The sequence below is a fragment of the Bufo gargarizans genome, chromosome 2, assembly GCF_014858855.1.
Source record: "Bufo gargarizans isolate SCDJY-AF-19 chromosome 2, ASM1485885v1, whole genome shotgun sequence".
NCBI lineage: Eukaryota > Metazoa > Chordata > Amphibia > Anura > Bufonidae > Bufo > Bufo gargarizans.
Genome location: NC_058081.1, coordinates 124,611,747 through 124,636,537, shown reverse-complemented (window position 1 = coordinate 124,636,537; position 24,791 = coordinate 124,611,747). Strand labels below are relative to the sequence as shown.

Here is a 24,791-nt window from a genome sequence, read left to right as displayed (position 1 = left end):
GGAATGTGTAAAGAATAACACACATGAATAACTCATCATCCATGTACAGTGCTGTCTGGGTAGTCCTAGAGCTTGATTCCTGTAGACCAAATTATCATCCATGTACAGTGCTGTCTGGGTAGTCCTAGAGCTTGATTCCTGTAGACCAAATTATTAGTTATATTACAAAGGATTAGCCTTGACACTCCACCACTGAATCATAGAAGCCTCATATACAAGTGATGTAAACCTTATAAGTGAAGACTCTGTTGTCAACAATGTATTGCCTTTCAGGATGGGGATTCAGTATGGGAAAACATTACCATTTCCACAGCTGGAGAGTGTTCGTGGTTGTATGTGTGCTCCCTTGCATAGCTTCAATCATTGCCCTAAAGTTTATGCCAGAAAGTCCTCGCTTCTTATTGGAGGTAAATATACTGCTCTTATTTCTGAACTGCCTGCTTTATGTCACCTGGTTTTCATGCATTTGGTGACTTACACAAATGAGATGGCACTCTACCATGGAAAAGTTTGGTTTTCTAAAGGTAGAATGGAGCAGAAAAATCATTAATGGGCTCCAAAACACTCCTCAAACTAGAGAAAGGGATGCTGAGTCCAGTTATGTAATTTTTATCTTCATACTCCCATTCTTACACTGTGCCCCCCCACAAACCAGCAGTAAAATGCATTCAGAGGTCTCCTTTTGAGTCTTCTCCATTATGTGTGTCAGCACTGGAGCCATCTCAATGCATTTTACTGCTGGTTTGTGGAACGCACGTGATAATGAAGATAAAAATACATAACTGAACTTGGCCTCTTTTACACCATACATGGCTTACTCAACTTTGGGGGTATTTCGGGGCTGACAGATACCCTTTAAATTAGTTGTACAACACATTGTTCAGTATAGCCATAATCAGTTTTAATTTTCTTTCCCGCAACACATCCCCACTCTCTATGTTGAGTGTGTTGGGTTTTGCACCTCAGCCATATTGAAAGGGGTTTTCTGGGACCCCAAAATTGTGGGGATAATTTAGAATGTTGTAAAGTGTCAATCACACGCTGTTCCAAGGCTTCTGCTCTGCTGCACTTGCAGATGTCAGCAATTGGCTTCCATGGTCCTATGGAATAGTCAGGCACACCATCATTGCAGCATCGGAAGCATAGACCAGAATAGAAAGACAAGGGATTGAGCGGGAGAGTAAAGTTTTTTTTTGGGGGGTCATTTAAACCCACGTTAGGTTGGAAACAACATAATTTGGTGAGGTAATGTGTGGTCTAAAAAACAGTGCAATGTAGAATGTTACCACATGGTATACACTACACATACTGTACAGGTGGAGAAGCATAGGAAAGAACCTTGAGGAACACTAACAAAGATGGAGTGAAAGGTAGAAGTGGTATATGAGTGGGGCCCACTAAACACTCAGAAGGATAGGTATGAAGAACTCCAGTATTGTCAAAGAAAAGTGAAAATATTGGGGTAATAATGGATACTCTACAGTGCCAAAATCTTAATAAGGTCTAAGAGGTGAGGTATGATGTAGTCTCTTAGTGGTGGGACCAAATTAAAAGTGATGGAGAATTGAAGCAGACATATGTATGCCCAGTTCACATTTTCCAGTTTTGATGCATTTTCTTTTGCAGAAGTGGATCCCATATTAAAGTGAATCTGTCACCACACTCTTGGAGTATTATCTGCAGTAATGCATTAGTAGTACTGCAGATATAGGGTGCAGATCGCCATTTTTTTATTTTCCTACTGCCCCCCATTACCCCATTGTCAACAAATAAAGCTACACTAAAATACACAATCCAAACATACATGATGGAGAAGACTCGTGTGCACATGCACAGCAGTCCTGACAATGTATTTCAACACAGCCCTACATGTAAGTGCTGACAGTGGGGGAAAGTAGGAAAATAGACAATAATGATCTAGACCGCATATATGCAATACTACTTGTGTATTACTGCAGATAATGGTCCAAGATTGTTGTGATAGATTACCTTTAAGGAGGCATACAATTGAAAGTTCCTCTTTTTTATATACATAGTTATATACATAGCTTGGACTACAAGAAATGCATCAAATTACAAAGTTGACACTGGACTTTAGAGGTTTCAAGTAAGACATGTTCTTCAAAGAGTTTGGAGTAGAATGAGAAGAGAAGTGTAGTAATAAGCAAGGTGTTTACACGTGTGTCCTTGAGATACAGTCCAATGAAAAAATGAAAGAACTGAAAAACATTCCAGTTGCTTTGTTAATAGTTCTGGGAATTTATGTCATTAGAGGGCATGTGTTGTAGTAAAATATCTCTTTGCTGATAAATGTGATTTGGGTTTTCTTGCAGACTGGTAAACATGATGAAGCCTGGATGATACTAAAGAAGGTTCATGACACTAACATGAGAGCCAAGGGGGAGCCAGAGAAGGTTTTTACAGTAAGAATTGACCTGTAGATAACAATTTCTAGTACCGTGTTTTCTGTATTTCACAAAAATATGACATTTTTTACCATCTTTTTTGTAAACTATTTTCAGAAATTCTGATTTAATGCTTATTACAAAACTGCTTTAGTGTGTGAACATGACTTTATCGGCTCATATTTATAGTCCAAAAGACTGGGCAAAGGGTAAAATAGAAAATGTAGTTTTCTATAGGTTGGTAATATGGTCAGCGAAACTGCCCCATGCCCATTAATAATAGGACTTTTGCTTCCCATTGGAAAATGGCTTGCTATGACAGTGCTATTGCGTCATGTATACTTGATTTCATGGCCTTGTTATCTGCAGTGAGTGAAAGGGTAGAAAAGACTAATTAGTGGAGGATCCATGTAGTTTTCATCATGTAATTTATACTTTTAAATAGGGTAGCCGAACTGTACATACCTTAAATGGGTTGTGTCACTTCAGCAAATGGCATTTATCATTTAGAGAAAGTTAATACAAGGCACTTACTACTGTACTGTGATTGTCCATATTGCTTCCTTTACTGGCTTAATTCATTTTTCCATCACATTATACACTGCCTGTATCCAGGGGTTATGGCCACCAAGCAATCCATCAGTGGTGGCCGTGCTTGCACACTATAGGGAAAAGGTGGTGGCCTTCCTAAAGGCACTTTTCCCTATATTGTGCAAGCACGGCCACCACTGATGGATTGCTTGGTGGCTGTAACCCCTGGATATGAGCAGTGTATAATGTGATAGAGAAATGAATCCAGCCAGCAAAGGAAGCAATATGGACACAATAAATTATTAAGTGACTTGTATTAACTTTCTCTACCTGACAAATGTCATTTGCTGAAATGAGACAACCCCTTTATGTATACTTGAGTGTTCCAGCAAAATATCATATTTTAAATAAAAAGCAAAGTAGCTTAAAAAATAGAGCACACCCCATGCTCACAATACCCATGTTAGCAGTCACGATGCTCCCTGAGTTCCCACACTCAGGATATGGCAGGAGATGCCCGCTCAGCCAGTCAGTGGCTGAAGTGTGTCACCGCTGTGACTAGTGATTGGCTGGGCAAGCATCTCCCACCATTTCCTTTTGATGGAGCCTGGACCAGGAGTAGGAGACCCAGTCAGCATTGGAAATGCAGGTGGCGGGGATTGGTGAGGGTGATACTAATAATACTAATTTTTATCCTATTCTGCCCCAATGAATCTAGCTGGAACATCATTCAATACCACTGAAGTTACTGGTTGCAACTTTTCATGGAGATGACAATACATGTAAATCCATGCCCCTCTTTTTGTCTTCCAGGTCTCTCATATTAAAACACCAAAACAAGTTGATGAATTTATTGAAATTCAAAGCTCCACTGGGACGTGGTTTCAGCGCTGGTTCGTTAGGCTCATGACAGTTGTCAAGCAGGTTTGTTGCAATATAAAAGTCACTTAAAGAAACTTGGTCTATTACATAATACATACATTTAGGACCTTAAATGGGGCTATCCAGGAAAATATATTTAATACTTATAATCTGGATAGGTCATCAGCATCAGATCTGCGGAGGCGCGACAACCAGGACCTCCACCAATCAGCTGTTAGAAGTGGCTTTGACCGCTGCAGCGTCTTCCTAGGCCATGTGATATCACTATACATTGGTCACATGGCCTATTTGCAGCTCAGCTCCATTCAAGTCAATGGGGCTGAGCTGCAGTACCAAGCACATCCATTATATGAGATATGGCGCTGTCCTTGGAAAGCTGCATCACTCAACAGAGTTCCGGTAAGCGCAGCGGCTCCCTGAAACATCTGATCGGCAGGGATGCCGGGAGTTGGACCCCCTCTGATGTGATAATGATGACCTATCCTGAGGATAAGTGAACACTGATTCCTGAATGAAATTAAGAACATAATTAATATCTGGATCAAGAAACATCATTATTATTTTAGACTAACATAATCATGAACAGTAAGCAATCAATTATTTGGATTAAGCAACATCACAAATTATTTTTTATGGACTGATAACATTACTAACCATCTAACATCTGGACTAAATAACATTATTGATCTTTTCAGGATATATATATATATATATTTTTTTTTTATATATTTTCTCAATCAGTGATATATAATTAATTCAATTTTATATAATAGGAATCATGTTTATATTTTTTGATCCTGTATTATTTATTATTCTACAATAGATAAAATGTATTTACGCATATAATTGATAGCTGTTTAATTACTTTATTTATGAACTTCTGCTGCTCGCATTATGAAATTTATAAAAAAAACTTTTATTTTTCACAATTTTTTTCTTATTTTTTCTTATCCTATATTGTTTTTATGTATGTGGTTTGATGTATCGGGTATATTAAAGCACAAATTCTTAATACCGTCCCAGGTGATTGAGTGCCTGTTAGTATTTTACAATCTAGTTGCAATGCGTTTTTCACTGATGGTTGCTTGAAGATATAGATTTTTATTCTTACATAGTTTACATAGTAACATAGTTTATAAGGCTGAAAAAAGACATTTGTCCATCCAGTTCGGCCTGTTATCCTGCAAGTTTATCCAGATGAAGGTAAAAACCCTGTGAGGTAGAAGCCAATTTTCCTCACTTTAGGGGGAAAAATAGCTTCCCGGCTCCAATATGGCAATCAGAATAACTCCTTGGATCAACGACCCCTCTCTAGTAGCTATAGCCTGTAATATTATTACGCTCCAGAAATACATCCAGCCCCTCTTGAATTCCTTTATTGTACTCACCATCACCACCTCCTCAGGCAGAGAGTTCCATAGTCTCACTGCTCTTACCGTAAAGAATCCTCTTCTATGTTTGTGTACAAACCTTCTTTCCTCCAGACGCAGAGGATGTCCCCTCGTCACAGTCACCGTCCTAGGAATGAATAGATGATGGGATAGATCTCTGTACTGACCCCCGATATATTTATACATAGTTATTAGATCTCCCCTCAGTCGTCTTTTTTTCTAAAGTGAATAACCCTAATTTTGATAATCTTTCAGGGTACTGTAGTTCCCCCTATTCCAGTTATAACTTTAGTTGCCCCCCTCTGAACCCTCTCCAGCTCTGCTATGTCTGCCTTGTTCACATGAGCCCAGAACTGTACACAGTACTCCATGTGTGGTCTGACTAATGATTTGTAAAGTGGTAGGACTATGTTCTCATCACGGGCATCTATGCCCCTTTTGATGCAACCCATTATTTTATTGGCCTTGGCAGCAGCTGCCTGACACTGGTCTCTACAGCTTAGTTTGCTGTTCACTAAAATTTCTAGGTCCTTTTCCATGTCAGTGTTACCCAGTGTTACCATTTAGTATGTACGGGTGACTTGCATTATTCCTTCCCATGTGCAAACCCCTAACATGTGTCAGTGTTAAACCTCATCTGCCACTTCTCTGCCCAAGCCTCCAATCTATCCAGATCGCTCTGTAGTAGTATGCTGTCCTCTTCCGTGTTAATTACTTTACACAGTTTAGTGTCATCTGCACAAATTGATATTTTACTGTGCAAGCCTTCTACAAGATCATCAATAAATATATTAAAGAAAATAGGGCCCAATACTGACCCCTGTGGTACCCCACTAGTACAGTGTTCATTTTAGGACAAGGTCAGATATCAAAGTCACATATCAGAATAATGTCAGTGTGAGGCAAAATACTCACCCTGATACCTGACCCCGACACCTGACTCTGACACCTGACCATGACTCCTGACTCCTGACGCTGACACCGGACTCTGACTCCTGACCCTGATATTTGACTCTGACATCTGATTTTGCCTTATGCTCTTCATAGGTCAGGGTCAAATTCAGAATGAGTTATAGATATACTGTGTATTTTTAAGCTAAATCACACAACCAAAGAAAGTCTACTTTGCATCTATTCACTACCCTGTCTCTCTTGTAGGTTTGGGACAGCATGCTGTTCTGCTTTGCTGGCCAGTACAGGAAGAACACAATATTTCTGGCAGTGGTTTGGTTTACAATGTCCTTAAGGTAACTTTATTTTCCTCCTCATTGTCATGAGAACCTTTTCTTACACCTTCAAGTTGCTGAATGTGTGCTCCACATGTCTGCTTTCCATCTCCTGCAGCTACTATGGTCTCACGGTCTGGTTCCCTGATACAATCCGCTACTTACAAGAAGAAGAGTATGCCAGTAGAGTGAAAAAGTTTGAGGATGAACATGTCAAGGATTTTGTATTCAATTTTACACTTGAAAACCAAATACACATTGATGGGACCTATTACAATGATAAGTAAGTTACAGGACATTTCATTCCTACAGCTCACAGCTTTATTTTATCGATCAAGATAACCTACATAAAATATATGATCAAGAGATGAACTGACCAGTAAACCGGTTCTCTGATGCATTGAAATAGGTGTGAGATCGTTCTAGTGCTATGGTAAATAATAAACGGTATATTTTGATATTTTGGCCCATTGCAAAATGTAATTGCTGCACTGACAGGTCAGGTCTGCCATATGTGTACACTACGCAAGATATTTAATGGAATCAGGGAAATTTCCCAGTGGGCCAATACCCAGGGGGCCGCCTAAGCCTTCTTCTCAGCCGCTAGTCGGGTACATAGTGATCTGATGCTCTAGTCTAGGCATTAATTAATGCTAGGAGCATTTAGTACTTGCGCACCTGGCTGGCACTGTGCTACACTGTGTATTTAGTTCTGCTGAGGCAGTATTACGAGCTGTACTGTGGTATTTGGTTCTGATGAGGCAGTATTTTGTGCGGCACTGTGTATTTAGTTCTGCACAGGCAGTATTACGTGCTGTACTGTGGTGTTTGGTTCTGCTGAGGCAGTATTTTGTGCTGCACTGTTTATTTAGTTCTGCCGAGGCAGTATTATGTGCTGTACTGTGGTATTTTGTTCTGCTGAGGCAGTATTTTGTGCTGCACTGTGTATTTAGCTCTGCTAAGGCAGTATTAACTGCTGCACTGTGGTATTTTATTCTGCTGAGGAAGTATTACGTGCTGCACTGTGGTATTTGGTTCTGCCGTGGCAGTATTTTGTGCTGCACTATGTATTTAGTTCTGCCAAGGCAGTATTACCTACTACACCTTGGTATTTGGTTCTGCCAAGGCAGTATTACGTACTGCACTGTGGTATTTTGTTCTGCTGATGCAGTATTTTGTGCTGCACTGCGTATTTAGTACTGCCGAGGCAGTATTACGAGCTATACTGTGGTATTTGGTTCTGATGAGGCAGTATTTTGTGCTGCACTGTGTATTCAGTTCTGCAGAGGCAGTATTTCGTGCTGCAATGTGGTATTTGGTTCTGCTGATGCAGTATTACGTGCTACACTGTGTATTTAGTTCTGCCGAGGCAGTATTATGTACTGCACTGTGGTATTTGGTTCTGGTGAGGCAGTATTTTGTGCTGCACTGTGTATTTAGTTCTGCCGAGGCAGTATTATGTACTGCACTGTGGTATTTGGTTCTGCTGAAGCAGTATTATGTGCTGCACTGTGTATAGAGTTCTGCTGAGGCAGTATTATGTGCTGCACTGTGTATAGAGTTCTGCTGAGGCAGTATTATGTGCTGCACTGTGTATAGAGTTCTGCTGAGGCAGTATTTTGTGCTGCACTGTGTATTTAGTTCTGTCGAGGCAGTATTATGTACTGCACTGTGGTATTTGGTTCTGCTGAGGCAGTATTTTGTGCTGCACTGTGTATTTAGTTCTGCCGAGGCAGTATATTGTGCTGCACTGTGGTATTTGGTTCTGCTGAGGCAGTATTTTGTGCTGCACTGTGTATTTAGTTCTGCTGAGGAAGTATTTTGTGCTGCACTGTGTATTTAGTTCTGCCGAGGCAGTATTTTGTGCTGCACTGTGGTATTTGGTTCTGCTGAGGCAGTATTTTGTGCTGCACTGTGTATTTAGTACTGCCGAGGCAGTATTTTGTGCTGCACTACAGTATTGCTGGCGCTGCCTTTGGTCAATATGGACCTGCCTACAGCATGGGGCCATTTATTTTATTTTTTTCCAGGGCCAATTTAAAGGGTTTGTCTGTGTTCAGAGCTGAACCTGGACATACCCTTATTTTCACCCAGGCAGCCCCCCTGAGGCTAGCATCTCATGCTCCGATGCGCTCTCTTGCCCTGTGCTAAATTGCGCAGGGCATGGGCTCTTTTGTTTATCATAACACACTGCCGGACGGAATCTGCCGCCCGGTAGTGTGTTTGGGGACGTCACCGCCTCTCATGGGCGGGCTTTAGTGCTGCCCTAGCCGTTTTACTGGCTAGGGCAGCGCTAAAGCCCGCCCATCAGTGCTGGTGACAACACCTGGCTTCCTGGCAGCCCCATGGAGAACCCTGTATGTCACCAGATCTTCAAAAAATGCCTTTGCCCTGCATGATTTAGAGCAGGGCAAAGGAGAGCATCGGAGCATAAACTGCTCCGATGCTCCAGTCAGGGGGGCTGCCTGGGTGAAGATGGAGGTATGTCCGGGTTCAGCTCTGAACCAGGACAACCCCTTTAAGCTCCAATTCTGCCCCTGAAACAGATATTCATGGAGAAGGTATTTGCAATGCTTAGTTGTACTGAACATTACTCATTTTTATTTTCCTGGCTTAGGCCTCTTTCACAAGTCATTGATTTGATCCGGGTTTAGTCCGTGGTTTCACAGATCATTGCTAGCAGATGCTCTGGAAGTAAATTCTCAGCCTAGCAGTGTCCATGGAATACAGATGACACACCGAGGGCAAAAAACACGGATTCTTGACAGAAATCTTCACGGATGAACCACTGACCAACTTGTCACAGATGTCATCATGGACATGGACGTGTGAAAGAGGCCTTAGAATGAAATTACTATTACTACCTAATTACGTTTCATCTGAATGAGCACCGGAGGCTTGTGCTGTCACTATTTTTGCCGACGCTAAGGGACTTGTCCACATTAAAAACGCCCTGACAAGCTTCTCATAGATTCCAATGGGAAAAATGTGAACATGGTTGTGTTTTTTACGCAATTGCATTTAAGCTGCATTCCCCTTCGAAGTCACTGAGCGATAGCCCAAATATCTGGTGGTATTTGGTACATATTTGGTAGCCTTCTACCAAAAAGATGATGGGCCTACTGATCTGCCACTGGTTTTGCGCACATGAATTTTAGCCGTGTCAACCTAGCCTAACAGTTCTCACTAAAATAGGTTTATTGTATGGAAAAAACCCTGAAGGTCCTCTTCACACATTTTATTTATTTTTTTGCCTGCAGAATTTGGTGCTGAATCCGCACCAAAAAGCCACTAGCAGTCACTCAGAATCTGAAGATAAGAAATCTAATTTATTATGTCAAAACTGCACCTAACTGAATCAGTATGCTCGTCTAATGCAAACATCTTTAAACCAACATACCGTACTGTACTCATTTCTAGGGTTTATTATACAGTAAGAACCGTCACCTCCTCCTGTTATATTACAACTGTAACCTTGTCATTGCCATTGCTTGAGCTACACTGCCATCTAGTGTCTTTAGAGCAGAATGTAATGTGTTCAAAATATCTAATCTAGAAAAAAAAATTAAAAAAACTTAAGTGCCTACAATTTTAAAATGTAAGGGTTTTTCCAGGACTGCAACTGTCATTTTTGTTTTTCTAACCCTTTCAGAACCTTCCGATTTTCTATTTTTGTTCTTTACGCCCTGCCTTCCTGGATCCATAGCTTTTCATTATTATTTTTTTGTTCACAAAGCTGTATTAGGGCTTATTTTTGCAGGCCAAGTTGTACCTTCTAATGTCACCATTTACTATTAAATCCAATGTAGGGGCAAAAAATTCTAAATGGGATGAAATTGGAAAAAAAATGCACCATAGATTTATGGGTTTCATTTTTATGGGTTTCCCTTTGTGGTAAAATTGACCTGTTACCATCATTCTCCAAGTCAGTATGATTATCGTGATACTACATTTATATCGTTTTTGTGTTTATGTTTTAATACTGTAAAATAAAACCTTTTGTATTAGCATTTGCTGACCCCCATAACTTTTTATAGTTATGTCTACACTCCATTTTGGAGTGTGTGACTTTTTTGTTTTCTTTTTTTTCATTATGACGGTGACCTTGTAGAATAAATACATTTATATTTAATAGTATGGGTGTTTTGAGATACGGTGGTGCAAATGATATTTATTGTTTTTGTTATTTATTTTTATTATGGGGAAGAGGGGTCATTAGAATTTTAATATTTTGTATTTTTTAAATATTTTTAAACAAACTTTCTTTACTTATTTATTTGAACCTTTATTAAGTCCCCTTAGAGAACTTGAATATGCGATCTTCAGAAATAACAGTGCAGTGTATTGAAGATATGCTATTTTGCTATGGAGCCCTGCCACTAGCAGGACTCCATAGGAACTACAACTACACTAAGCTTGATTTCCTTAGAGAGACTGAGGTGATACGAGAGAAGGAATGGCTTCCCGGATCTCTGCCCCACACTACACTCCCAGGGAAAGCTGACTCTAGCTCCTGCTGTGCTCATGTGCAGGCGCCATTTTTAAAGACTGGACTAACATTGTACATGTACAATGGAGGTCCAGAAAGGATGTTGTGTATGGACATGGCTGTTATACATCACGGAAATGTTATTTTTACTAGAGAACAAGGTGTAAAGAGTCTTCTTAGCAATACTCTGAGTGTTGTTAAGGAGAGTCTGTCTTCAGTGTTCTACTGCATGCTGAAAACGAATACAGTACCTTGAAAAAGAATTCATGCACTTTGAACGTTTTCATATTTTTTCACGTTATCCTCACAAACTTAAATGTATTTTATTGGGATTTTATGTGATAGACCATCACTAAGTAACAAGTATGTGTGAAGTGAAAAGAAAATGACACATAGTTTTAATTTTTTTTAAATAAATAAATAATAATCTGGAAAGTGTGGCATGCATTTGTATTCAGCCCCCCTGAGTCAGTACTTTGTAGGACCACATTTTGCTACATTTACAGCTGCAAGTCTTTTGGGGTATGTCTCTATCAGCTTTCCACAGCTAAAGGTTGACATTTTTTTCCATTCTTCTTTGCAAAATAGCTCAAACTCAGTCAGATTTGATGGAGAGTGTCTATCAACATCAATTTGGGGATCTTGCCACAGATTCTCAATGGGATTTAGGTCTGGACTTTGACTGGGCCATTCTAACACATGAATACGCTTTGATCTAAACCATTCCATTTTAGCTCTAGCTGAAAGGTGAACCTCCGCGCCAGTCTAAAGTCTTCTACAGCCTCTACCAGGTTTTCCTTCAGGGTTGCTCTGTTAGCTCCATCCATCTTCCTATCAACTCTGACCAGCTTCCTTGTCCCTGCTGAAGAAAAGCATCCTTACAGCATGAAACGGACACCATCATGTTTCACGGTGGGGATGGTGTGTTCAAAAGGATATGCAGTGTTAGTTTACTGCCACACATAGCATTTTGCATTTAGATCAAAAAGTTCAACCTTGGTTTCATCTGACCAGATCACCTTCTTCCACATATTTGTTGTGTCCCCTAAATGGCTTGTGGCAAACTGAACTTCTTACTTTCAAAAATGGCTTTCTTCTTGCCACTCTTCCATAAAGTCCAGATTTGTGGAGTACACGACTAAAAATTGTCCTGTGGACAGGTTCTCCTACCTGAACTGTGGATCTCTGCAGCTCCTTCAGAGTGACCATGGGCCTGAGATGCCAGTTTAGGTGGATGGCCATGTGTTGGCAGGTTTGCTATACTCCTTCCATTGTATGATGATAAATTCAACAGTGCTCCTTGAGATGTTCAGAGCTGGGGATATTTTTTTTTATAACCTAACCCTGCTTTATACTTCTCCACAACTATATCCATGACCTGTCTGGTGTGTTCTTTGGTTTTCATGATGCTGTTTGATCACTAATGTTCACTAACAAATCTCTGAGGCCTTCACTGAACAGCTGTAGTTATACTGAGAATAAATGACACACGGGTGGACTCTGTTTATTAATTAGGTGACTCCTGTGCAGTTTTTATTTGAAAATGTTGAAAACCATGTATCATTTTCTTTTCATTTCATCACATGTATATATACTGTATATATATGTATATATAAATATATATATATATATATATATACAGTCCTGATCAAAAGTTTAAGACCACTTGAAAAATGGCTAAAAAACATATTTTACATTGTTGGATCCTAACAAGGTTCCAAGTAGAGCTTCAACATGCAACAAGAAGAAATGAGAGTGAGACAAAACATTTTTAGAGCATTCAATGAATTGAAAATAACGATTAAACTGAAACAGGCTGTTTTTCAGTTGATCCAAATTTTAGGACCACATGCCTTTAAAAGGCCAAATATGTGCAAAGATGTGGATTCATTGTTATTTTCTGTCAGGTAGTCACACGTTGTGATGGCAAAGACAAAAAAAACTCTCCCTTTTTGAACGTGGTTGGGTTGTTGAAGTGCATAAGCAGTGTCTCTCACAGCGCGCCATCGCTGTTGAGGTAGGACGCAGTAAGACAGTCATTTGGAATTTCTTAAATGATCCTGAGGGTTATGGAACAAAAAAGTCAAGTGGAAGACCCCAAAAAATGTCATCAGCACTGAGCCGGAGGATCTAATTGGCTGTCCGTCAAGACACTGGACGATCATCGACCAAAATTAAGGCCCTTTCTGGTGCTGACTGCAGCCCCATAACCATCAGACGGCATCTGAGACTGAAGGGCTTCAAAAACAAAAAACGTCTTCAAAGACCTTCGTCTCCTTGAACGCCACAGAGCTGCTCATTTGCAAGAGAGCACCAAACATGGGACATTCAAAGGTGGAAGAAAGTTTTATTCTCTGATGAGATTTTTTTTACCTTGATGGTTTCCAACGTTACTGGCATGACAAGCAGATCCCACCTGACATGTTCTCTACACGCCACAGTGGAGGGGGCGCGATAATGGTCTGGGGTGCATTTTCCTTCAGTGGAACAATGGAGGTTCAGGAAGTGCAGGGGCGTCAAACGGCCGGTGGCTATGTCCAGATATTGCAGAGAGCATTCCTCATGACTGAGGGCCCTCGTCTTTGTGGTAACGACTGGGTTTTTCAACAGGACAACGCTACAGTACACAATGCCTGCAGAACAAGGGACTTCTTCCAGGAGAATAACATCACTCTTTTGGCCCATCCTGAGTGTTCCCCTGATCTAAATCCAATTGAGAACCTTTAGGGATGGGTGGCAAGGGAAGTTTAAAATGGACAACAGTTCCAGACAGTAGATGGCCTTCGTGCGGCAGTCTTCACCACTTGGAGAAATGTTCCCACTCACCTCATGGAAACGCTTGCATCAAGCATGCCGAAACGAATTTTGGAAGTGATAAACAATAACGGCAGAGCTACTCATTACTGAGTTCATGTTTGGAAGTTGGATTTCTGTTTTGGGGGGGGTTAGTTCTTTTTTTGGAGGTCCTAAACTTTTGATCAGCTGAAAAACAGCCTGTTTCAGTTTATTCATTGTTTTCATTAAATTGAATGCTCAAAAAATGTTTTGTCTCACTCATATTTCTTCTTGTTGCATGTTGAAGCTCTACTTGGAACCTTGTTAAGATCCAGCCATGCTAAATATGATTTTTTGCCATTTTTCAAGTGGTCTTAAACTTTTGATCAGGACTGTATATATATATATATATATATATATATATATATATTTTTTTTTATATACAAAACAAATGACACTCTTTATCTATTGATGACCTATCCTCAGCATAGATCATTAATGTCAGATCGGTGGGGGTCTGCCACCCCTGACAATCAGCTGGTTTCATTAGCTCAGCACCAGAGCCAGGCACTAGAACAGCGCACTGTGTAGCTACCAGACCTGGTTACTCCCTCTCACTTGTGCCTGTGACCTATTCAGCTAAACTTGCCAAGTAATATAAACAGAATAAAGAATTATGAGAACCTTAAAATGTAAAATATTGGAGAAAGGTCTAGTATTTTTGTGTACTGTAGTATACTGTATATATGTGTGCGGTTCTCTTGTACAAGGTATTTCATTTTATAGTTATGTAGAGTTAAATCAGGTTTTGCACATTATTGTTCCCTTCCACCAGCTAATGTGTTCATTTTTATTGTCTTTGAGGTTCTATAAGATGAAATTTAAATATGTCACTTTTGAGGACTGTGTCTTTGATGAATGCTACTTTGAAGATGTCACTTCAACGGGCACCATCTTTAAAAACTGCACCATAAAATCTTCATTTTTCCACAACACAGGTAAGATGAAGCGACTTCTTTAAACTCTGGCAGAGACATCACATTGCCTGACGTCTCCACCCCAGTTCCTCTCCATTAATGCTTACTTACACATCTTTGCTCAGTTGTAGCAGCGGCCATCTTACTCCCACTTGTCCACACAATACACTACATGTTTTCAAACCCCATCCACACATAGATTTGACACTACAGAGAAACACAAGAATTCTGCTGTATGCTATATGAATGTTTGAAAAAATTCCCTGTGGACCTCTGCTGTGATGCCAACCACTGTCTATATGTTTGCTCTACAGATCTTCGTGAGCACAGATTCATCGACTGCACTTTAATTAATAACACATTCTCCAATCATAAGGAGGACTGTGATATTGACTTTGATGAAGATAATGATTTCCTGATTTACCTGGTCAGTTTTCTTGGAAGTTTGTCCGTTTTACCTGGAAATATTATTTCTGCTCTACTTATGGACAAAATTGGAAGGATAAGAATGATTGGTGAGTAATGTGTCCAAAATCAGTCTTTCTTTTATCCGCAGCGCAGATTAAGTTACACCCATGCACAGAACCAGGGTCATACAGAGATGTCATTAAGTTACACCCATGCACACAGAGATGTCATAATGTGACATCTCTGTGTGCATAATTCTCTTATTAGGACATCACTGTGTGCAGGATTCCTATGCTGCGACATCACTGTGTGTATGATTCCCATACTGTGACATCACTGTTTGCATGATTCCAATACTGTGATATCACTTCATACATGATTCCTATACTGTGGACATCACTGTGTACAATACTCCTTTTCTCTGACTTCACAGTTATCACCAATAAACTGTGATGTCATTATGTTCTTATTTTTGGCATCAATGTGTCTGTTATCTTATTATAGAGATACACTGGTACCATGATCACTGTGTGCGCCAGCCTTGCACTCTGATATCACTGTGACTGTTCTTCCTGTACTGTTACAGTTACTTTTGCCTCTGTAGTCCCTGAGCAGAGATATCCTTGTCCTATCTCTGTACTGTGACATCACTGTTTGCATGATTCCAATACTGTGGTATTACTTCGTACATGATTCCTATACTGTGGACATCACTGTGTACAATACAATTATGTGCAGTGTCACCTCTGCCTCTGTAGTCCCTGAGCAGAGATATCATTGTCCTATCTCTGTAACATCACTGCATTTATTATCTTTGTATTGAAATATCACTATATGTACTATACCTGTACGGTGATGTCACTGGGCCAAATTTCTCATTACAAATACGCCACCATTTTTTTGCCCAAATGGCATTTCTCAGCCGGCCTCGTCTCATTCCCAAACAAGGGGGTGTGGCCGACGGCCCTGTCACATGTATCAGCTTCAACACCATTATAACATCCATTATAGTTACATCACTGTATTTCTTATGTGTGTGGTAGAATATTATTCTGTACATTATCCCATTTCTGTGACATAACTTGTGCAGTGGCATCACTGTGTCCATTTCCAGGAGTGTCGGTATGTGACATGCTGAGGTTACAGCTGCATCTGGTACATGAGATGACTCAATGTTACATCTGAGAACACCAGCACTATAAATTGAATGTACAGTAAAGTCGGGGCGTCCTGGTTCTTCTTACTGCTGCCCTCCTCTTTAGAAAAGAAATTGTAAATCCGCACCCAGTTTTCTCTACCGGACACATCCTCTGAAATATGGCGCTTCCAATGAATACATTTTTTAAACACAATTAGCCAGAAATAGTAAAATCTCTTTCCAGGTGACTTTTCCTCATTTACATAACTTTCCGTCTTGTATTCTCTTACAGCTGGGTCCATGCTGATCTCTGCAGTTTGTTGCTTCTTCCTCTTCTTTGGTAACAGTGAGTCTGCAATGATCGGCTGGCAGTGCCTATTCTGCGGGACCAGCATAGCGGCATGGAACGCTCTGGATGTTATCACTGTGGAGCTTTACCCTACAAATAAAAGGTACTATTATCTGTTTTCTGTGTTCATGCGTGTGGGCTGAATGATGTGTTTTACGCACAGAACATATATGTTATATGCAAAATGGTAGAAAGTAGGGCATGCAGAAATGACTGAAATCAATATCCTACATATAATACATGTTTTAGAAGTCTTAGGGCTCTTTCACACAAGCGGATGCTGTGCGGGTAATCCGCTGCGTGAAAGACAGCCAAGCCCCTTTCCGGACAGCAGAGACACGGAGCAGTAACATGATTGATAATGCTCCATGCCTCTCTGTGATCTTTTTACTACAAAATCACAGTGAGATAAAGTTGATTTTGTAGTAAAAAGATAGCAGAGAGGCACGAAGCATTATCAATCATGTTAATGCTCCGTGTCTCTGCTCTCTGGAGTGGGGCTTGGCCCTCTTTCACGCAGCGGATTACCCGCACGGCATCCGCTAGTGTGAAAAGAGCCCTTCGAAATTTAAAGGGGGGTTTTCCAGGAGCCATCTTAATTACAAGTATCTTGCCTGTAGAAGATAGTTTCTAATATGCTTACCATCTTGAAGCTGCGTTGATCAGCTGCTCAGGAACCTCGATCCTGCCTCTTATGAAAATTCTGCTTCCCATGACTTGACATCCTTTGCCAAGTTTCTGGTCTGGTCTATGGATGGGGACATTGCATCTGCAACCCAGGACAGGGAGGTGATGTGGACAGGGCCAGAACTATCTGTCTCCTTGGCGTATGCACAAACCTCTGAATCCACCTCATCTACGTATGTTCCAGGGAGACAAATAGCTTTGGACTCATCCACAGTACCTCTCCCACCCTGGGCTCCACATTGAAGTCCTATCCATAGACCAGACCGGAAAACTGGTAAAGTAAGTGACATTAGCAGAAGCAGGATTTTAGGAAGGGGAGGATTACTTGCGGACGATGAATGCAACTTCAAAATGGTAAGTATATTCCAAACTTTCTTCTTAAGGCAAGCTATAAGTAATTGAGATGGGTTCGGAGACCTACTGAGTCCTGGAAAACTTTTAAAAGTCTTCTAAATCTTCTCACAATTAAAAGAAATGAGTTGAGACAAACATAACAAGTAATAATAAGTACATTATGACTTATAACGTTATTGTCCCCTGTGATAAGGATTAGGAATTGCTGTGACAGACTGGGTAATGTTCCCATGAAGAAATCAGTTATCCATCAGGATTATAAGAATTCTTATAATTACCGTAACTTCAGGCAAGGGAACTGCAGAGGGACCCAGGGTAATGCTGGAAAAGCGGATCGCCCTTTTCAGGGCAAATAGTTTGCATTTTATAGGGTGAGGGAGTTGTTTGGGCCAGTCTAGGCTCTCCAGGGATGGTTTATAGTGGAGATGCTGTGCTATATCTGTGAATACAGGTATATAACTTTTTAATTAGACTAGCTTATATACCTGTTATTACCCAGATGTGCATTTATCTACATACTGTAAACCTAGAAATACTCATTGTTGTCTTTGGCCCAAAATCATTTATTCATGTTTTTTTTTCTTTAAAGGCCCCATACACATTAGTGCCTTGTTGGCCAACCCTCCATTCTCAGCAGGTTTGGCTAACAATGTAATGTGTATGGGAAGCTTCCTATTCTCCCCTGACAGATAATGACGGTGTAGAGAAGGATCGGGCGAAATGTATATTTTCTCCTCTCCCCCCATTAAATACACTTTTGGCTGAGCGGTTTTTGTTTTTTTCTATTTTGACCCCACAAGTAATGTTTCTATATACATTATATGGAACACTAAATAGTGCCAATTAAAATTCTGATTGTCCTACAAAAAAACTGTCAACAGAAAAATAAAGTTAAATCGGGGAGGAAAAAACTCAAACTACCTGCTAAGTCAAGGGGTTAAATAGTTATACAGTACATTAGGGAGATTAGATGATTTGCTTTTATTAAAGAGGTTTGCAATGTCTACATTTTTATTTACCTGGGAACCCTGGCTGAGTCTGTGAGTCTCTTCTATCTTAATACAACTCTCTAGACCCTGATAAATCCTTCTACTATCTGGCACCAACGATAAATGACAGGACACAGTTTGGTCAGACAAACTCTGCTCCCTGCTAACAAATTCATATATTATACAAAATGATCCAGAACAATTGTGTAGACATAACTGAACCCATATGATTGGATATCACTTGTGAGTAGGGATGAGCAAACCTGAACTGCAAAGTTCAGGTTTGTACAGAACTTTGCAAGTTTGGGTACCCGAACCTGGACTTTTTAACTGAAGTCCTGGTTCGGGGTTCTGGCAATTTATGAATTACTCAATTATTTTCCGTTATGACATGGTTATATCGGAAAATAATATAATACTTAAGACGGAATGCAAAAGGGAAACCTTTAAAGGAATTCCGTTTTGCATTTCGTCATAAAAGAAGTCTATGGGCAGCATAACGGATCCATCCTGGTTTACATTATGCAGGAGTCCTGTCCTGCATAACAAAATCAAGGATGGATCCCGAACACAAACTTTGACCTGAAATACTGCAGAACCCGGCGAACCCGAACTTCCACGAGTTCGCTCATCCCTACCTGTTGGGCTAGTTTCACATTTGCGGCACAGCTCTCCTGCAGGCTGTTCTAGCAGAGAACAGCCTGCTGGAGTTCTCCGGGTCCGGCATTGCCATATGATATTGGAGTGCCTGCCGGCCCCATTAACTATAATAGATCCAGCAGAGATCTGGCAGCTATCCGGCAAATATGCCTGGATTCGGCCAGAAAAGAGTTACATGCAACTAAATCCACCCCCTGACGAAGGCACGCCGAAACGCGCGTTGGGGTAGCGCCATCCTGGTTTTCTTGTCCACACTTGGTCCATTTTTGGTAAGTTTTAGGTCATAGTCTCCCCCCTACGGCTGTTTCCTGCCGATGCTGAGATTCCTCACTGGGCTTATCTCACTGTTCTGCTGGTCCTATACAACTTTTGTATTACTTTTTTGGTCAGCACACTATGCATCACAGCTGTAGTCGGTTCTCTCACTGACCTTTCACTTGCCTTATATCTCTTTTCATTTTTTTGTTACATCTGGTCTATGAGTTGATCATTGTACCCTGTATATCTTTCTCATGACCTTACCAATTTTGTACTATACACTGTGTGACCTGTGTGTTCATCCAGGGTGGCGCTTTTCTTCTTTCCCCTGCTCCCTCTACCCTGTCCATGGCATCATTTGTATGTGTGTTTTTAATCATGTTTCTGATACAATAAAATATTTATTTATTATTATCTTTTTGGTACTCTGAGCTCCTTTTCTTTCCTTCGTTATTATACTCAGAGCTTGTACCGAGTCACCTCTTTTCGGGTATCCCATTACAGTTATATTGTGTAGGCACTGTCCTCCATTTGCTTTTGAGATACCCGGGGTCTTCTCCTTTTCTTCTGTTCCAGCAGAGAACAGCCTGCTGGAGTTCTCCGGGTCCGGCATTGCCATATGATATTGGAGTGCCTGCCGGCCCCATTAACTATAATAGATCCAGCAGAGATCTGGCAGCTATCCGGCAAATATGCCTGGATTCGGCCGTAAAAAAGAGTTACATGCAACTGGAGGGCTATGCCACAATAGAAGCCTTAAAAGTCTGATCAAAAAATGTCCAAGGCAAGGTTTATAGAGAAGTGATAAAATGAGAGCTTAACATTTTCTGGAAGTTGTAGAGCTTCCAGATAACTGGGCTTATTGCTCTTTGTGCCATTCTGCTTTAAATAAGCAGCAACTAGACAAGGTTAGGTTAACATATGCAGTAAACTTTCCATTTTTCTGTTCCAGTATAGGAACAGAAAATGGAAAAGATGGGAGCAAAGGATCCAGCATATGTCAGATACCAATGGTGCCCAATGGGCACTATTAACTGTAATGGGGTCTGTTGTATTTCAGTTCTGGTTTTTATCATTCTGCCAGACAAAAATACCTCTATATCCAGTGGTCTAGAATGTGAACCTAGTCTAAATCAACAGTTTTTTTTTTTTTTTATAAAAATGACTGCAGATCCAGAAAATAGAATTAGGCCACTTGCACTCACAATTACCTGTTTTTTAGAATATTGAATATGCAGCTTTATTGGTCACCAACAAATCTGATTGTAAAGATGCTAATTAAACCTTTTCATTACCAGGGCAACTGCATTTGGGATCCTAAATGGCCTGTGCAAGTTGGCTGCCATTTTTGGAAACTCCATTTTTGCATCTTTCGTTGGAATAACAAAAGTGGTTCCAATTCTCATCGCATCCACTGCCCTCGTTGGCGGAGGCCTTATATCTTTTCGACTACCTGAAACCCGAGAACTTGTCCTCATGTAGGCATAAACTACTGAGACTCCCTAAAGAAGGACACGGTATATGAAGATGTTCTATTATTGAAGGACCTGTCTAAGACCCGATTCCATTGATTCACTCAGAAATACTCCATCACAGTCCTCACAGCTCAAGCAACTTTCAAAGTAAAAACTTAGCCAATTCAGTTCTGTATTACTTACCGTGTATTCTAACCTTAAATATTGTATAAGCGTTTTATCCAATGAAAAGTCATCTATAGTGGATTTAGAACTTGCAGGAGGTTACAGGTTTAAAATCAATTTTTTTGTACACACTAAGGTTCCTTTAGTAATGCTGGAGTTTACCAGTACATAGTTCATTCCCCATAAAACTGTTCTGTTCTGTGGTATGGGAAATGGGGGGGATAACGTGCATAACCGTTTTGAGATATAACACCCGTGATAGGAAATATATAAATGTTGCTCCAAGTTTAGGAGTCGGACCATTGAATTATAAGATAAGCAATCTCTACAAACCACCTATCTATAATTGCTGCTCGGTTGATCCATACAACTTGAGGCATATCAGATGACAATGAGGAATGGAGTTCATAAAGAATGAGGCTCTGTGCCCTAGCCAAACCTAGAGAAATACCGACTAGACCTGAGGGACTACACACTAAACCACTGCTCTTTGTATAGCAGTAGATGGTTTTCTTATGGTGCGGTATATACACACACGGCAGATTTGATGCAGACATTTCTACCACTGTTCCAGTCACTTTAATAAGACCTGCAGATTGTCTAGGTAGTGGAAACGTTTAGAATTATTTTCCAAAAGGCGTATCATAGGCAATGCATACATTAAAACGTTTTAGAACTCTTCACATTTTCACTTTTCTATTTAATACTATCCATTTTGTTAATTAAATCTACACACTACTGGAAATTTCCTAACAAATTATTTCCCAAACAGATCAATTTCCAATCTATTCTCAACCCTATAGTTTTTTTCTTTAGTTTTATTTACAGTCTCACTTATTTCTTGAGTAGATTATGTACATGATTGAAGTTTATACACTTTTAGTCACTAGGGGGTGCCAGATCTGTATGTAAAACAAACTAAGTCTACTTTCACACTGGTGTTTTGGCTTTCTGTTTGTGAGATCCGTTCAGGGCTCTCCCAAGCGGTCCAAAATGGATCAATTTGCATTCTAATGCATTCTGAATGGAAAAGGATCTGCTCAAAATGTATCAGTTCAGTCTCCATTCCGCTTTGGAGACGGACACCAAAATGCTGCTTGCAGTGTTTTGGTGTCCGTCTGATGAAACTGAGCCAAACAGATCGGTCCTGGCACACAATGTAAGTCAGTGGGGACGGATCCGTTTTCACTGACACAATCTGGCACAATAGAAAACAGATCCATCCTCCATTGACTTTCAATGGTGTTCAAGATGGATCTGTCTTGGCTATGTTAAAGATAATACAACCGGATCCATTTTGAATGGATGCATATGATTCTATTATCTGAACGGATCCGTCCAAGACGGATCAGCACAAAACGCGAGTGTAAAAGTAGCCTAATAAGCATTCCTTACGTAACAGCAATAGCTAAAGAAAATAATCTAGATGTTTCAATTCAGTATGATGCAATGTGACATGGCACCATTTCATAGCTAGAAAATACTGAATGAATATATGATGGTACCAGAACAAAAATAAAAATGAAGCACAAATATATAAGCACAATATAGTAATTTTTAGCACTGCCAATTGATGTCTCTGTTTTCTCATCGCCAAGGACCAAACATGCGTGTCATTAAATTGCTGGACTAGGAAAGGTTTATTGTATTTCTCTTTTTACTTTTAAACTTGGGTATGTACATTTTCACCTGTAGGTATTCATGTTTTATATGCCCTATTTGTCATTTTAGAGATTTATTGTAATCAGAAAATGAGTGATAAGGCAAAATATGCTATGTGGGTAAGTAACTGACTCAGTGATAGAAAACAGAGGGTGGTTATTAACGGTACACACTCAGATTGGGTCACTGTCACTAGTGGGGTACCTCAGGGGTCAGTATTGGGCCCAATTCTCTTCAATATATGTATTAATGATCTTGTAGAAGGCTTGCACAGTATATTATCAATTTTTGCAGATGACACTAAACTGTGTAAAGTAATTAACACTGAAGAGGACAGTATACTCCTACAGAGGGATCTGGATAGATTGGAGGCTTGGGCAGATAAGTGGCAGATGAGGTTTAACACTGACAAATGTAAGTTTATGCACATGGGAAGGAATAATGCAAGTCACCCGTACATACTAAATGGTAAAACACTGGGTAACACTGACATGGAAAAGGACCTAGGAATTTTGGTGAACAGAAAACTAAGCTGTAGAGACCAGTGTCAGACAGCTGCTTCCAAGGCCAATAAGATAATGTGCTGCATCAAAAGGGGCATAGATGCCCGTGATGAGAACATAGTCCTACCACTTTACAAATCACTAGTCAGACCACACATGGAGCACTGTGTACAGTTCTGGGCTCCTGTAAACAAGGCAGACATAGCAAAGCTGAAGAGGGTTCAGAGGAGGGCAACTAAAGTAATAGATGGAATGGGGCAACTACAGTACCCATAAAGATTATAAAAATTAGGGTTATTCATTTTAGAAAAAAGACGACTGAGGGGAGATCTAATAACTATGTATAAATATATCAGGGGTCAGTACAGAGATCTATCCCATCATCTATTTATCTCCAGGACTGTGACTGTGACGAGGGGACATCCTCTGCGTCTGGAGGAAAGAAGGTTTGTACACAAAAATAGAAGAAGATTCTTTACGGTAAGAGCAGTGAGACTATGGAACTCTCTGCCTGAGGAGGTGGTGATGGTGAGTACAATAACGGAATTAAAGAGGGACCTGGATGTAATTCTGGAGCGTAATAATATTACAGGCTATAGCTACTAGAGAGGGGTCGTTGGTCCAGGGAGTTATTCTGATTGCCTGATTGAAGTCGGGAAGGAATTTTTTTCCCCTTAAGTGGGGAAAATTGGCTCTCACCTCACAGTTTTGGACAAATGTATTTTTCGGCCTTATAAACTATGTTACTTATTAGAAGGCTGTACAAGTGTCACTCAAGACCATGTCTACCAGTGACCTGCTCACAGACATTTCAAGGTATTAGGCTTTGATGCACATTATTATGGCCATCTAATATCCAGAGTAACTTGTCTGTACAGCACAGACAGCAGCTAGACGGACTGGGAGTAACTCAGGTAGTTTGTCACAGGTATGTGGATCCATACTGACTGCAGTTCATCCCACAGTTGCTGGAGGGTAAGTGGGGAACAGTCTGATGAGGTGGTCCCACGGATGCTCAGTTGGGTTGAAGTGTGGGGAATTAAGGGCCAAGGTAGTATTCGGATGTCTTGTTCATGCTTTTCCAATCAATGTTGGACATGTCTAGCTGTGTGACATGTCACATTGTATTGCTTGAAGATCCTATCTTCCCTAAAGAAGACAATCAGCATGTATAGTGTATGTGATCTTCAAGGATGCATTCACACCCATATGGCTGAGTACGCCCAGAGAATGCTATGAAAACATTTCCCAGACCAAATGCAAAGTTCTTGTTCTCTGATGTTTCTCACCTGACACACCAACGTCCATCTATTCAATGAAGCAGAAAATGGTACTCAGCGCAGCCTTTTCTCCCAATGAAACTTCATTAGAAGAGGTGCAGCTACCTTCTATCTGGTTCAGAGCTCCATATGCAGTAGGTTTCTCAGAACTGTTGTTTTAGACACACATCTGGCAGCCCCTGGTTCA

The 24,791-nt window shown here is 40.4% G+C and overlaps 1 protein-coding gene across 2 annotated transcripts in view; it reads left to right on the top strand.

Moving 5' to 3' along the window:
• SV2B (synaptic vesicle glycoprotein 2B) overlaps positions 1-21,072 on the top strand; it is a 34,153-nt gene extending 13,081 nt beyond the window's left edge. The window contains exons 4-12 of one of the 2 annotated variants that reach the window (XM_044283201.1): positions 274-407; positions 2,334-2,423; positions 3,750-3,860; positions 6,368-6,456; positions 6,554-6,718; positions 14,564-14,697; positions 14,991-15,191; positions 16,515-16,674; positions 20,818-21,072. In XM_044283201.1, coding sequence (XP_044139136.1) covers positions 274-407; positions 2,334-2,423; positions 3,750-3,860; positions 6,368-6,456; positions 6,554-6,718; positions 14,564-14,697; positions 14,991-15,191; positions 16,515-16,674; positions 20,818-21,001 — 1,268 coding nt within the window. In that variant the 3' untranslated portion in view covers positions 21,002-21,072. The remainder of the gene's footprint in view (positions 1-273; positions 408-2,333; positions 2,424-3,749; positions 3,861-6,367; positions 6,457-6,553; positions 6,719-14,563; positions 14,698-14,990; positions 15,192-16,514; positions 16,675-20,817) is intronic. The other variant, XM_044283203.1, reaches the window with a different exon arrangement.
• The last annotated feature ends 3,719 nt before the right edge of the window (positions 21,073-24,791 follow it).